General features: G+C 40.8%; 1 protein-coding gene across 2 annotated transcripts in view; it reads right to left on the reverse strand.

Moving 5' to 3' along the window:
* The window catches only part of GNPTAB (N-acetylglucosamine-1-phosphate transferase subunits alpha and beta), an 84,041-nt gene that overhangs the window by 36,369 nt on the left and 32,240 nt on the right, over window positions 1–15,432 (reverse strand). For both annotated transcript variants that reach the window (XM_086400973.1, XM_086400971.1), the window contains exons 3-5: window positions 7,292–7,411; window positions 6,202–6,243; window positions 3,497–3,702 (exon numbers count right to left, since the gene is read on the reverse strand). In XM_086400973.1, coding sequence (XP_086257099.1) covers window positions 3,497–3,702; window positions 6,202–6,243; window positions 7,292–7,398 — 355 coding nt within the window. In that variant the 5' untranslated portion in view covers window positions 7,399–7,411. The remainder of the gene's footprint in view (window positions 1–3,496; window positions 3,703–6,201; window positions 6,244–7,291; window positions 7,412–15,432) is intronic.

Consider the following 15,432-nt stretch of genomic DNA (forward strand, 5'->3'; position numbering starts at 1 on the left):
CTGGATTCAGCATGGCCCCAATCTAAAAACAATGTTAACATTTTTAAACGGCTGAATGTTTATACAAATACCTACATGATATCTGGCATTTTGCCTCTTAGCCCACAAAGCCTAAACTATTTACTACCTGGTCCTTTACAAAACAATTCTGCTATCCATGATCTAGATACTTAAGCATGATAAAAGAGTGAGTTTGTGGCCTACTAAAAATGGAAGCTACATGAAGGTAGGAATGTGCCCTTTTTTCCTCTGCTGTTTGCCTAAAACAACAATCAAGTCAGAGCAGTGGCTCAACAAATATTTACTAAATGAGTCAATGTGATAAGCAGGACAGTCAAATAAAAACCCAAGTGGAAATTAAAAACCAGTGTTTAAGAGACTATTACTTACTACGAATCTTACCTATATCACACTTTACAATCCTTTTTTTTGGCCACGTGTGGGACCTGAGTTCCCTGACCAGTGATCAAACCCACACCCCCTGCATTGGAAGTGTGGAGTCTTAACCACTGGACTGCCAGGGAAACCCCAAACTTTACAATCTTTTACATCTTTGACACATCATAAAATGAGTAGAGGAAAACCCAAGATTCTCTCCATAGACTTTATAACTGAGTTATAATTGCTAACATAATATCATTCCTTTTTCTCTTCCGGTGAAGTGTTATCAGAGTAAATTGCCAATATCCACTGGATCATTGAAAAAGCAAGCAAGGTACAAAAAAAAATCTACTTCTGCTTTATTGACTACTCCAAAGCCTTTAACTGTGTGGATCACAACAAATTGTGGAAAATTCTTAAAGAGATGGGAATACCAGATCACCTGACCTGCCTCCTGAGAAATCTGTATGCGGGTCAAGAAGCAACAGTTAGAACTGGATATGGAACAACAGACCAGTTCCAAATTGGGAAAGGAGTATGTCAAGGTTGCAAACTGTCACCCTGTAGTACATCATGTGAAATACCGGGCTGGATGAAGCACAAGCTAGAATCAAGATTGCCGGGAGAAATATCAATAACCTCAGGTATGCAGATGACACCACCCTTATGGCAGAAAACAAAGAACTAAAGAGCCTCTTGATAAAAGTGAAAGAGGAGAGTGAAAAAGTTGGCTTAAAACTCAATGTTAGGAAAACTAAGATTATGGCATCCAGTCCAATCACTTCATGGCAAACAAATGGGGAGAAAATAGAAACAGTGAGAGACTGTATTTTTTTTTTAGCTCCAAAATCACTGCAGGTGGTGACTGCAGCCATGAAATTAAAAGACACTTGTTCATTGGAAGGAAAGCCATGATCAACCTAGACAGCATATTTAAAAGCAGAGACATTACTTTGCCAACAAAGGTCTGTCTAGTCAAAGCTATGGTTTTTCCAGTAGTCATGTATGGATGTGAGAGTTAGACTATAAAAAAAGCTGTGTGCTCAAGAATTGATGCTTTTGAACTGTGGTGCTGGAGAAGACTCTTAAGAGTCCCTTGGACTGCAAGGAGATCCAACCAGTCTATCCTAAAGGAAATCAGTCCTGAATATTCACTAGAAGGACTGATGCTGAAGCTGAAACTCCAATACTTTGGCCACCTGATGTGAAGAACTGCCTCATTGGAAAAGACCCTGATGCTGGGAAAGACTGAAGGCAGGAGAAGGGGCTGACAGAGGATGAGATGGTTGAATGGCATCACTGACTTGATGGACATGAGTTTGAGTATGCTCTGGGAGTTGGTGATGGACAGGGAAGCCTGGGGTGCTACAGTCCATGGGGTCACAAAGAGTTGGACATAATTGAACTGAACTGAAAGCTAAACTCAGCCAAACAATAAATCATATAACTTGTTAAATTTGTCAAAAATTATCCTTTTAATTTCCCTATATATTTAAAAAATATAGCATAAATTTAAAAAATAAGTTTCTGTACAAAATAGTTCAGAAACAGGTTGGTAATGTGAAGGGGGAGATGTCTGCACTTGGACCTTTCAAATCACAAATAATAAGTCCCAGGAAATGAGCACTATGTTAGACACTGTTCAGTACACAAACTGGTGAGGAGGTTTCTGCTCTGAAGAAATTAGATGAGAACCCCATAAACTCCTATGCAGTCAAAAACTAAGTTGTGAGTTAGATTACAAGTACTACAGGGATACAGAAAAATAAAATCATTGTGAATGTACTAGTCCAGGATCCTCATGGAGACAGAACTGGAGATGGGGCTGGAAAGAACAGGAGATGGCGGGAATTCCCTGGTGGTCCAGTGGTTAGGACTCTGTGCTTTCAGTGCCGAGGGCCAGGGTTCGATCCCTGGTCAGGGAACTTAGATCCCACAAGCCATATGGCACAGCCAAACACACACACACACACACACACACACACACACACGAAGAACAGGAGATGGGCTGGGAGAGGAAGAAGAATGGGACAGGCAACCCCATATCTGTGTGTGAAGACACTGACAGTTGTGAGGAGATGCAAGGAGGCCTGCGAAGCAAGGGATGACGGGCAGGACCAAGGCAATTAAACCTTGATCTGGATCACCAGCAAGAGGGTTTGTATCCATGTAAAAAACAAATACATACTACTATTATTCTCTCCAAAGAGAGAGCAACTATAAACAGATTAGAAAATGCTGATTTTATCAGTTATGTGCTGGACAGATCTGAGAAGAACTTTAGAGGCAGACAGAGCAGACCAGACTCTATTACTGGAACTGAGTGAAGAAATTTGGTCGGGTGTAGAGGAAATCTGATTAAGTATGAAAGATAAGATCCTTGCAAAAAAAAGCAGTTCATAGGATGCGGCTGATTACTGATTAGAGTAAGAACAGGTCAAAGATAGTTCCAAAGATTTAAGCTGGGAGGTACAACCTTGAAAGAATGAGAACTTAAGAACAGAACTGTAAAAGGAATAAGACAGCTTTCATCTTACACAAGTGAAAGCAGAGGTTCCAGAGAGAGTGGCTCAGTGCCAAGGAAGGAGACAAGAGGAAGGATTACTGAAGGAGACACAGGCGTGGGGCTCAGCAGCTCAGTGGCCAGATGGGAGGACGGGATCTCTAAGGATGTGGGTGCAGGTTTTATGGAAGAATTACAGATTTACTGATATTATCTGGCCAAATCTACTGCATAACCAGACGTTTCAGAACATTCAGCATGAATGCTCCAAGTATGGTCAGTCCAAGCTGCAGAAGACAACCTCGCTGAGGAATTATATGGTTTAAAAAAAAAAAAAGCTTCTAGAATAACTCAGAGCCAAGAGAATACAGTAAATGTGAGTTCCAGGTTTTAGGACCTGACCTCAGCATTCAGGCTGGCATGTGTATTACATAGAATGAAAAATATATAACCCCTTTCTGAAATACAGTGGCAGCTCTTCTACTTCCCTTGTTATATTTTTAATTTATCAGGCATTTTTTAAAAACTTAATCAATTCTGTTCCATTCAAACTTTTGTTATCCCAGCATCCAATGATATCAAGACTTTATAACACCCACAAGAAAATCTTACCGCTCTTAGTAGTGTCGAAAACAACAACTGAGACGTTAGTGGAAGGGTTTTTTGGTTTTGCAACGTTGAACACATCACTGGCAGAATGAAAAGAAGGATAAAGAGATGGCAGGTCCTTCAGTGTGACGTTGGTGGGCAGGGCTGGGTCCAGGACAAGCATTGGCACCTTAATGCAGTGCGTCAGCAAACACTCCAGAGGCTTCTCACTGGAAAGACAGGGACATACTCACAACTACGTGCTTGAAAAATGTGAACAACGCTGAGAAGCCCACTGGTTACTACTAAATCTTATAGACGTTTCTTCTGTGTTTTATTTAAAAATCATAAATGCTCAATAAACAAGGAGTTCTATTTCAAGAATATAAAAATTTAGTAAGTTAGCAAGTATGGTAGAAAACTATTAAACAAGTACAACTCAAAAGATAAAGCTTTCAAACTCCTATTAATAAAATAAGACTGCCACAAAGTTTACTAACTCAAAGGTGTACAAGAAATTAAGCATTTCATTACTATTGTTTTCAATATCATCTGTAACTCCAGTAAAGCCCATTATTAGACAGATAAGGAAGTAGATAAATTCTGGTTAACAATGTCATCAGATACAGTTTACCAATTCCAACTAGAATACAACTCTGTACACTGAATATAACAGGACACAATGCAAACAAAAGCAAATGTGACAAGGTGAGATGAATTTACATGAAATATTCCTGCCTAAACATAAGAAATACCTAGAATAACAGTCAATGGAACAGAATTCAGAAGGTAGGAGCTATGACCAGTTAATAAACAATACATGAAATTGTGCAACCTCATCAATGGTCAAAGAAATGCAAAGAAAACGATGACCTTTAGCTTATTAAATTAGCACCCCTCAAAATATGAAGAGGCAATGTTCGTCCAAGTGTAGCGTGCTTACCCTTCTCAAACTCTGCAGTGTCCCTCCAGATGAATTCCCCATTTCCTCTTTGCAAAAGCAATTTGCTAACATATACACATATATCATGTATACCTATGGGCTTCCCTGGTGGCTCAGATGGTAAAGAATCTGCCTGCAATGCAGGGTCAGATCCCTGGGTCAGATATCTGGGTCAGAAAGATACCCTGGAGAAGGGAATGGCAACCCACTCCAGTGTTCTTGCCTGGAGAACTCCATGGACAGAGAAGCCTAGTGGGCTACAGTCCATAGGGTCACAAAGAGTCAGACAAGACTGAGTGACTAACATACACACACACACACACACACACCCACCCACCCAATACTTCCATCAGACCCATGAAAACACACACATGCTTCTTCCTAAGTAGTTTATGTCCAGGAATGTAGTCCAAGTAGAAAAGAAACAAAAACAGGAAAAGTAAACAAACCCACACACAGAAAATGCCACAGACCCACATATAGCATCAATAATGAAAATACAGCAGGTTCCCAACATTTAGCAAATTATAGTATACTTTATGGAATATTATATAACTATTAAAATGGATACGGAGAAGGCAATGGCACCCCACTCCAGTACTCTTGCCTGGAAAATCCCATGGATGGAGGAGCCTGGTGGGCCACAGTCCATGGGGTCGCTAAGAGTCGGACAAGACTCAGCGACTTCGCTTTCACTTTTCACTTTCCTGCGTTGGAGAAGGCAATGGCAACCCACTCCAGTGTTCTTGCCTGGAGAATCCCAGGGACAGGGGAGCCTCGTGGGCTGCCGTCTATGGAGTCCCACAGAGTCGGACACAACTGAAGTGACTTAGCAGCAGAGCAGCATTAAAATGGATAAGTAAGAAGTAGTACGATAACATAGAAATATGTATGATTACATAAAACAAAAAATAGAATACAAAACTGTACAGATTAGAAATTGTTTACTATAAAAATGTGCATGAAAAGGAAATAAGAAAATGATCATAATTGTGGAGTGAGGGCCATAGAATTATGTGAGCTTGTTCTTTTCTTTCCTCTTAACCTTTCTGTAATGTCGCATCACAGCTTTAATTTAAAAGTCATTTAAAAATAACAGTATTAGTAATAGATATTTATAAATAAATAAGCATAATTAACATTAAGAGGTGATTCAGAAGGCACTTCTGGATCACTTCTAAGAATAACTCTTCTATTTTAAGTCTGATGGTTCAGTGGGCAAGTGGCAGTTACCAGATTTCCGCTTGTTCGTGAGACAGTCTTGTGTTAAGGGCCTATTTAGTGTCAGGTATGATTCCAATGAGAAATAATCTGATTCTTGTCATTGGGTTAAATCTCCTTCCCAAATCCTTAGATGTAAGACATATGATTATGTTGGCTTTTAAAGATAAGGAAATATACATTGAACACATAATTAAACAATGGACATAGATTCTATAAATGAAAACAGTATAAGTCAGATTTGAATGGACCAAGAGAATAGCACATCAAGACTGATGAATAGAAAGGGCAAAGAAGAAAAACGTTACCTAATGCATCTACAGACGATAACGCTTTGGTTACCTACAACAAGAATAATCAGAGCCCTCAATCAACTCTGCCTTTGTGTTCTCATCTGATGTATGCACTTAATTTAGGGAAGAATGACTGCAGAAGAGTGACTGAAAAGGAGCAACACAGTAAAATAAAAAATACTGTGTAGCCAACAAAAGCAAGGGAGAAAAATCTGGACATTTCACTTCACTCCTTTGATTTTCACTCCTGAGAGGAAAATCAAAATGCTTACCTCTTCTTGGTTGGTTCTGTTGTGTTCTTCCCAAGGATATCTCTAGTGAAAGGAAACAGATTTCATTACACACGCATGGACAAGTGTTAGCCTTAAATGAGAATAGGAGGGAACTTAACAACATTGATTTTCCTGGTTACTCCACAAGGACCAACCAGTAGGTTAAGAAGTACTGTACTGTGTGTAATATTTATGCATAATAAATTCTACATTTTAATAGGATACGATCAACAAATATTATCATGTCCCATCCATAGTAACCAGGAAAATTTACTTAAAACATAAGCTTTTACATTTTACTAGTAAAACTGGTACGAGGCTATCAAAGTCATTTTCATGCACAGAGAGAACAGAGAGAGAGACAGACAAATGTGTTGCAGTATAACAGGGCCAAAGACCTGAAACTGGGGTGCACCCATAACATTTACAAAGAAATGAATAGGGGAACTCCCAATAAATACTCCTGAGGAATCAAAGGGGAAATTACATCAGCCAGACCCCTGGTTCAGAAGGTTCTCCAGAAACCCACTGTATTTTTCCCAGATAAAGTAAATAAAATAATCAAAATTCCATTAAAACAACTACCCAGGTTTCTAATTCCATAGTGTACTGTTTGATATTAAAAAGGGTAACAAATATACTTTTTACTACCTTTATCAAATGGAAGAAAAGTTATGTCTGCAGGTCTGTTTTATTTTCAAGGGACTAATCTAGCTGTCTTGAATAACAAAACCTCACTTCATGAAACTATCATACCTGGGACTCAGGCTAAATGAGGAGGAAGACCGGGGCTCCCTTGGGTGGCTCCTCCACCTTTAGGCCCTCAGAGACCTACAGCACCACGTTCATGAGACAGTGGCCACCTGGCAGGGTGAGGCCAAGATCTCGCCAAAGTGGCTAAGTCCTCGTTGGGCACCAAGAAACAAGGGTCGGACACATGACTGCCAGAATCCTCTAACGGCATGAACTTGAGATGCAGACTCTTATTTGAACAACAGTGTGAGCCATCGTCTTACCTTCTGAAATGTACTGTTACTTATAACTGTAGAACGTGCTGTGTTTTGTTCTCTAACAATCCAATCGGTTTTACCTCATTGCCTTCTGCTCCTCCTCCATCTGTTCTCTGACTTGCTGCAGTTCTTTCAGCAGTTCAAGATCTGTGCCATTCACCCAGGTGTAAACCACGTCGATCGGCATGGGCAGACAGAGCCTAGGGAAACCCATAAGTCCTCCGGCTTATACTCATTTTTCCAATATATTTGGGAATACGAAGAGCATACAGGAATTAATCTCAGAGGTTATGGAAGAATATCAACAAAAAGGTAATCCAACCATGGTGCATATCATAAACTTGCATGTTCTGAAACTGGGGCTTGGGCAGTAATATTTACTGAGGACCTTCTCTGTGAGCTGTATTCTACTAGACACTTGATGTAGTTTTGCATCATTTGATCATCACAACCACCCTGTAAAGAGGCTGCTGTCCTTTCCATTTTAAGACTGTAGAGGAGGTCTTAGAAGCTCAAACTGCTACTTTCTCAGTTTAGCAAATGAGGAAGCTGGGATACAAATGCAGCCAAACACAGAAAAGAAATTAGAAGCTTAAACAAAATGACCCCCAAAAAGTCAGCCAGCAGTCCACAATGTTGGGGCTTCTCTTGTGGCTCAGCTGGTAAAGAATCTGCCTGCAATGCGGGAGACCTGGGTTCGATCCCTGGGTTGGGTAGATGCCCTGGAGAAGGGAAAGGCTACCCACTCCAGTATTCTGGCCTGAAGAATTCCATGGACTGTATAGGCCACAGGGTCAAAAAGAGTCGGACACAACTGAGCGACTTTCACTTTCCACAACGAAGACCTACCCATTTAATGCTATAGACTTCCCATTCTCTGTTGCCACCAAGCTGGGCCCCTCCCAATCTTGTTTGCTGGACTCTATTTTTTTCTTTTTTATAGCAGTAATCTCCTAACATATTAAATAATTGACATGCTACATATACTGGTAATTCATCTGTGCCTCCCCTAGAATGTAAGCTCCAGGGCAGCAGGAATCGCATCTGCTTTGTTCCCTAAAGTACCCTGCAGACTAGGATTTGTGCCTGGCAGGTAGGAGCTTGATGACTTACTTGAGACACTAGCATAGAAGACCTTCCCAAACCTGCTCGATTTTTCCCTTACTATCTATCATACCCCTGACCTTAGGAGTCAGTGAAGTGAAAGTTAGTCAGTCATGTCCTACTCTTTTCGACCCCAGGGACTGTAGCCTGCCAGGCTCCTCTGTTCATGGAATTCTCCAGGTAAGAATATTGGAGTGGGTAGCCATTCCCTTCTCCAGGGGATCTTCCCAACCCAGGGATCGAACCCAGGTCTTCCACATTGCAGGCAGATTCTTTACCATCTGAGCCACCAGGGAAGCCCAAATGTCAGGCAGGCTTTTAATCCCTGACTGTCCTAAGCTCCATCTCAGATTTAATCCCTGCTAAAAAGTTTTTTCCTCCTTTCCTTCATCAGCTTACCAAGATCCTACCCATCTTTCAGTGCCTGCTCTGGAACTATACTACAGAGCTCATGGTAATATAAGACATATTTTGGATGATTCTGTTTCAGGTTTGATCTTTTCCAAGGAACACTACACTTTCAGGGTTATTTTTTTTAGGGGGTGTGAGGGGGGTTGTTCTATTTTTAGGCCAAGGACCCAAGTTTACCCTCCTTTTTGTCTTCCTCACAGGTCAGGCACAGGATCGGGCCCCCAGCGCACAAAGGGCTCCAAAGACTAAAATGTTTAACAATCTGTTTTGGCCACAGGTTAATAATCTCAGGGAGAAATAATGCTGTTTGGGGGATAAATCATTCAAATTATGGAAGGAAGAAAATAGAGTGATAATCACTTCTAGCTTAAAAGAAGATGAGATGACTGGATGAAAGAAGTATTTATCCACTGATTGAAGAACTATCTCCAGAGTGCTAGTATATGCCGTGCCAGGCACTGTTCTAAGTGCTGGGGACTCGGCACAGACCAAAATGCATGCCTTCATGAAGCCTACATTCTAGAAAGGTGAAGACAGGAAATAAACCAAATAAATGAAGTCAGATGATATTCAATGTTATGGAGCAGAAAAGGGGGATATACAGTGTGTCTAGGTCTTACGTGTGGCAGGGTGGAGTCAGTTTTAAATAGGGAGATCAGAGATGGCCTTACTGAAAAGGTTGGCATTTCAGCAAAGAGGTAAAGAAAGTGAGGAAGCCGCCATGTGGGCAACTGGGCAAGTAGAGCCCAGAGAAGGGAAATGTCCTGTGCAAAGGCCCTGATGCAGCTGCTTATCTGGCATGGTTAAAGAATGAGAGGCCAGTGTGATACACACAAACAGTGTGACAGACAAACAAGAGCAAAGGGAAGAACCTAAGAAGAGACAAGAGTCAAAGAGGTACCAGGGGACCCAGAGTTTCATGGGGAAAAATGTGGAATCAACCACCTCATACTCAGGCACAAGTGACAGCTGAACATCTACGAGTCCTCCCATCAAGGTGCATCACTGCCTGCAGAATGAAATCTAAACTTCATAATCCATACCTCGTGCCCCAGACGTGCGAGCTATATGCCCTTACCCAAACAGGGAAGAGCTTGCAGGCTTCTGTACCTTTGAACACACTTCCTCTGCTTAGAATATCCTTTCTTTCCTGCTTCTTTTAACTACTTCCTCATTCCCCAAACGCCCTCTTCCCTCACCTCTCACAAAGAAAATGTACCGTTTAACAGGCAGCTTCCACTGTACTCCACTCTCCAAGGAGTCCTTAGCATACTGGTTGTGCTATTTTTCTGTCTTCCACTACACTGAGCAGCTCTAAGGCAGAAATGGGTGTCACACATTCTGTGCCCATCTTCATTAATTCCTTCCTCTCTTTCCCATACACTCTCAGGCTCTCTCTCCCTACTGTCATGATATGCAAACACTACTTTCTCTTGATCTTCTTCTGCATGTTTCTATATGGATGTTCCGAATGTCAGCAGACATCAGAAGCACCTATAGGACTTGCTGGACAGGTGGCTAGGCTCCATCTACAGAGTCTCTCATTGACTAGGTCTGGATTGGGGGCCCCAGAAACTGCATTCCTAACAAGTTCCCAGGTAATGCCAATGCTGCTGGTCCAGAAACCCACTTTGAGAACTACTGACTTTTATGTAGATTACAGTTCACAGTTTTTAATTAAAATAAATAAATAAAAGCCTCCCCCACTAAAATATCACTTCTGTGTGAGGTCAATGAGTTCCTCCTGTTCAATACTATGTGCCTAGGAATAGTGCCTGAGACACAGTGGGGTTTAATATGTATTTACTGTCTAAATAACTATCAGTTCATTCCCTCAACATAAACAGTTGTCTCTTCTATTAAAAAAAAAATGCTTCACATTACCCACATGTAAGTTAGGTCACAGGTAGTCTAAGTCAAAGTTAGTGAAAGTTAAGTCACTCAGTCGTGTCCGACTCTTTGTGACCCCGTGGACTGTAGCCCACCAGGCTCCTCCGTCCATGGGATTCTCCAGGCAAGAATACTGGATTGGGTTGCCATTTCCTCTTCCAGGGGATCTTGTGGTCTACGTACAGACCAATTAACAACAACAAAAATCCCACTTAAGTGACATATTTTAGAAAGGCTTTTAAAAAGGAAGGAGAAATATGCACATTCCAAAGTTTTCCTGTACAAGTAACTATCTGCTATTAAAGATTGTTTTAATAGTCAACAGATTATCTCTACAAGCTCAACCAAGGAAAGCAACATTAAATATATAATGCATTTACGTCCTGGCTCTTCTAGTAAGACTGTATTACATGATCAACCTAACTCTCTGGTGTTAAACTGACAACCCTGAGAAGATCCTGTGATCTGCCCCTGGGCAGTGAGTCAGTTGTTTTTCTACTTCTTAGACATGGTCACAGTGAGTCTGAGGCTTTCATTCTAACCACAGACCACTATCTTAGTCTCCAGATGAGAAGGAAGCCTTTATCTTAGAGCTGAAGACTAAGTAAGTGATCTATGATTCAGAACCAAAGCCGTGGTAACAGTGATACCACTCTTATTTTAATCACTTTAGTTTAAATGAATATGAAGGCACTTAATAGTCCCTTGGTTCTACATTCCATAAAGCAGAGAAGAAAACTTAGAACATAAATAGCATCTGAGAACCAAAGCTGGAAGAGATTTTACACTTAATCTAATATCTGCATTTTAGAGATGACAAAACTGAGCCCCTAATTTAATACCTCACAATTAGTAGCAGTACATAATTTATATATTCACTTGATACTGGCATATAGAATGGGATTTTTTTTTTTTCTTCATTCAGGGACAACATTAAAAAGACATGCAGAAACACTAGCAAAACACTGAAAACTTCCTATAAAAATTATGGCTATTTAAAAACATACTAGAACATATGATGTTATGGTGTTTTTCTTCAGTTGCTAAGTCATGTCTGACTCTTTGCAATTCCATGGACTGCAGCACACCAGGCCTCCCTATCCCTCACTATCTGCCAGAGTTTGCCGAAGTTCATGTTCCCTGAATTGGAGAGCTATCCAACCATCAACATCCATGTAATATTACCTTTTATTGTCATCATCAAAATTAGGTAATTTTGAAATATCCCTGCATAAAAATCAAACTACATTTTAATGCAACCTAAAATTAGGAGGGGCTTCCCTAGTTCCTCAGCAGTAAAGAATCCGCCTGCAATACAGGAGACTCAGGTTTGAGCCCTGGATCAGGAAGATCCCCTGGAGAAGGAAATGGCAACCTACTTCAGTATTCTTGCCTGGGAAATCCCACGGACAGAGGAGCATCATGGGCCACCGTCCTTGGGGGTCACAGTTAGCAACCAAACAACAACAAAATTATAAGAAGAAATACTGAGAACACACACATACTCTTTAGAAAGAGAACATGATTAAGAGAGCTGACCTCAGTATCTAGATTGTGTGAGCTAGTTTTCCTTCTAAAAGCTTTGAGGCTCTGTCAAGGCTGAGAGGCACCATCAGCATGCAGCACAGCATCAGACAGAGGAGGCTGAGTGCTCACAAATGCTGGGATGAAAAAGACAGCCACAGTGAGCTTTGCTTAGGACAATCAGCGTTGTTTTATAATAAAAACTGGAGAAGTAGGAAAATTATGTCTCATTACGAATCCATTACTGCAACAGTTCTCGTAGCGTGGTCACCAAACCAGGAGTTTCAGTATCACCAGTGAACTTTTTAAGACATGAAAATTCTCTGTACCCCTGAGACCTACAGATGCATAAACTCTGGAGGTGGGGAGAAACTCCATTTTGTCAAGCCCTCTGTGGAATTCTGCTGCACACTGAAGCTTGAGAACTGCTATGTTAAGGAATGATTTTCAAACTTTTTAGGGTCCAGACACTTTACACTCAAAAATTCTTAAGAAGCCCCAAAGCTTGTTTATAGTTTGTAAATACCCACACTTGCCATTTTCAAAAGTTAGTCAGACTTTCAAAAAATATTAATTCATTTTAAAACAACAGTAAATCCCTTCACATGCTGTTTTAAATGAAAACAGTAGTATTTTTCAAAAAACAAAACAAAAATTCAGTGAGAGGCGTTGCTTTACATTTCTCCACATCTCTTTAATGACTTAGGAGAAGCAAGGAAGCATCTCAATCTTCAGTATTCAATCTGTTCCCAGATGTTGTTTGGGTTGAAGAAAACTCAGGCTTACAGACACGCAGTTGGAAAGGGAAGGGGTATTTTAATAGCCTTTTCAAATAGTGGTGGATATTATTTGATACCACACCAAAGTAAGTGGTAGTTTCTTAAAAATCAGCTGCAATGTATAATCTGAAACCATATTAATGAACTTTTTGTGCTTTTACATTAAAATTCATTGGTCTTTCTTGCACACTGAACGGCTTTTTTATCTGTGTAAAATTCTATAACATCAATACATTGGCTATCTGGAAAACAAAAGCTTACTGAGTTATGCAGCTCAGCCACATGGTGACGTATTTCCTTAATTTTCTTACATAATATTAACAAATGTGATTTTCTTGGATAATGCTGCAAATCTAATCAAAGAAGTCTTTATATAATAATGTGAAATGTTAGGCTCACAGGGGTGGAAACAAGTTTTCTTAAATTCTAATTTCACTTGAAAGCTCAAATTTTATCATTGGCAATAATGACTTTGTTTCTTTCCCTTAAAACACAGGATTGCTTTGTTCACTGCAAAGAAAATACCTGCCAAATATAACCAAGCCTGAGTACTGACCCTGCCATGTGTCCTTTCAAGTAATAACAATGGTGATCCATGAAATAAACCAAGTTCAGGTTGCAACTCAAAACAACTGCATGAGGGCTTTTCCTCAAGACAGGCACCATGTGGTGCTTGCAGTGTGCTTTCCATTGCATCACACGCAACATTAAAAAAATGTGTACTCACAGGGCCAAGATATAATCAAATTGACGTTTCAGGAACACTCTTAAGCAAACTCAGCATTTTTCTGACTCCTGCAGATCAATGGTGATGGTGTTGCAATTTTACCCACCATGGCTTTCACACGATGAGTGCAAATGTCAACGCAATAAAAAAGGCAAATAACACCTCAGTGTTGTCATAAAAGTAGCTTTGGTTCCACTGCCCCCCTCCTCACTGCCCCCCACCCCCTGTGTCTTTGGAAACTGCTATTTTAAGAGCTCCTAAGAGAAAGATTTAGAGTTTCCCTACTTCCTCAGGTACTTGTTGATAAGCTATCTCCCCTACGTAACTGCAAAATGCTTTACAGTAGAGAGTCAGATCTCAGCATCTAAAACAGAGTAGGGCTCAAAGATTCAACCTTAATTGAAGGAGCAAATTCAGGGATGCCACTCATACACAGGATGCTTTAAGGACTAAACAGTAAAGCTTTAAGTGAACTCAAGGGATCCCACAGCCCTTCCTTGCTGAGATGTTCGGGACTATAATAGTGCATATGTCTAGAACTAATTGGCATAGCTTTTTATAAAAACTACTTATTTGATAGGAACCACATAGGTACTCCTAACAAGTGGATGGAGGCGCCAGGCAGTAATTCTAAACAGAAACAAGAGCTTCGTATAAATTGCTGATGTAGTCTAGAGGCACTCCCAGAAAATGTTCGAGGTGCACCAATCAACACCAATTACTAGTTATACTTTTACTAGGTTTTCTGGTTCAGTGAAGGTAAAGAGAAGGACTCATGGAGTTTATTCTCCAGGGAAAATAAACAGTCAGGACCTAGGGAAATTTCTGATTACGGTCTTTGATAGTTACATAATTGTCTTCTAAGAGGGTAACGTGCTTTATTGGCTACCCCATGTTTGTTTCTGGTCACCCCTGCTCCATGCCCTACAGTGACTAGCCTTGTACCATTACAATGGAAAGGAGTCAACAGATACTGCATAAAGTAAGCCAAAAAGGAGACAATTCTGTTTTCCATTCTTTTTTTTTTTTAGGTTAAAAGGACAGACACCAGAAGAATCCAAAACAAAAATTCATTTGCCATGGTTGCTCTGGGTCAGGGGAAATTCAGAATGAGACAGAGATAGGCTTTCCTTTCTACTTTTCTGTACTGCTTGAACTGTTTTCAACCACAGACATATATTGCTTTTATGATATAAAACAATGTAAGTAACAGTTTTACAGGCAAAACAGGAAAAGAGCCTGTGTGATTCACTTTAGCTGCGAGAGGAAAGGAGGATGTTGGAAAAGATTGCTTGCACTCTGAGGTCTGCCTCATGAGGCAGGAAGAAATCTCCAAGGAAGAGGAAGGGTGAAGGCAGCATTCAGGAGTGGCTGCACCAAGAAGCTTGGCCTTAAGGAGAAAAAGACCCCACGTGTGAGGTGCTTTGCTCCTCCCCATAGCGAGGCAGCAAGGTGTGGTGACCACAGGGGCGTGTGAGGGTCCTGGTGGATGCCACAGCAGATGCCCTGGTTATGAACACAGTGATGGGCAAACTGGCTGGGGCTTGGAACTGGCTACAGAGTAGCCATCTGGCTTTCTCATCCTAGGGGGATGGAATTATCTTTACCTCACAGAACTGGGTCAAGGACAGAGTGAGCTCATATAACTTAAAGTACTCAATACTCAGCAAGGCAGGATTGCTCTTTGAGACTTAAATTTGTCATCCCTAGAAACGTGAGGTTGGATTACAAGGTTCCTTCACGTGTGACAAGCTAAATCATATCTACAACTTGGAAAGGCCCCTTC

This window comes from Bos grunniens, chromosome 5 (genome assembly GCF_055505025.1).
Source record: "Bos grunniens cultivar Pamir isolate PY7600 chromosome 5, Bosgru_T2T1.0, whole genome shotgun sequence".
NCBI lineage: Eukaryota > Metazoa > Chordata > Mammalia > Artiodactyla > Bovidae > Bos > Bos grunniens.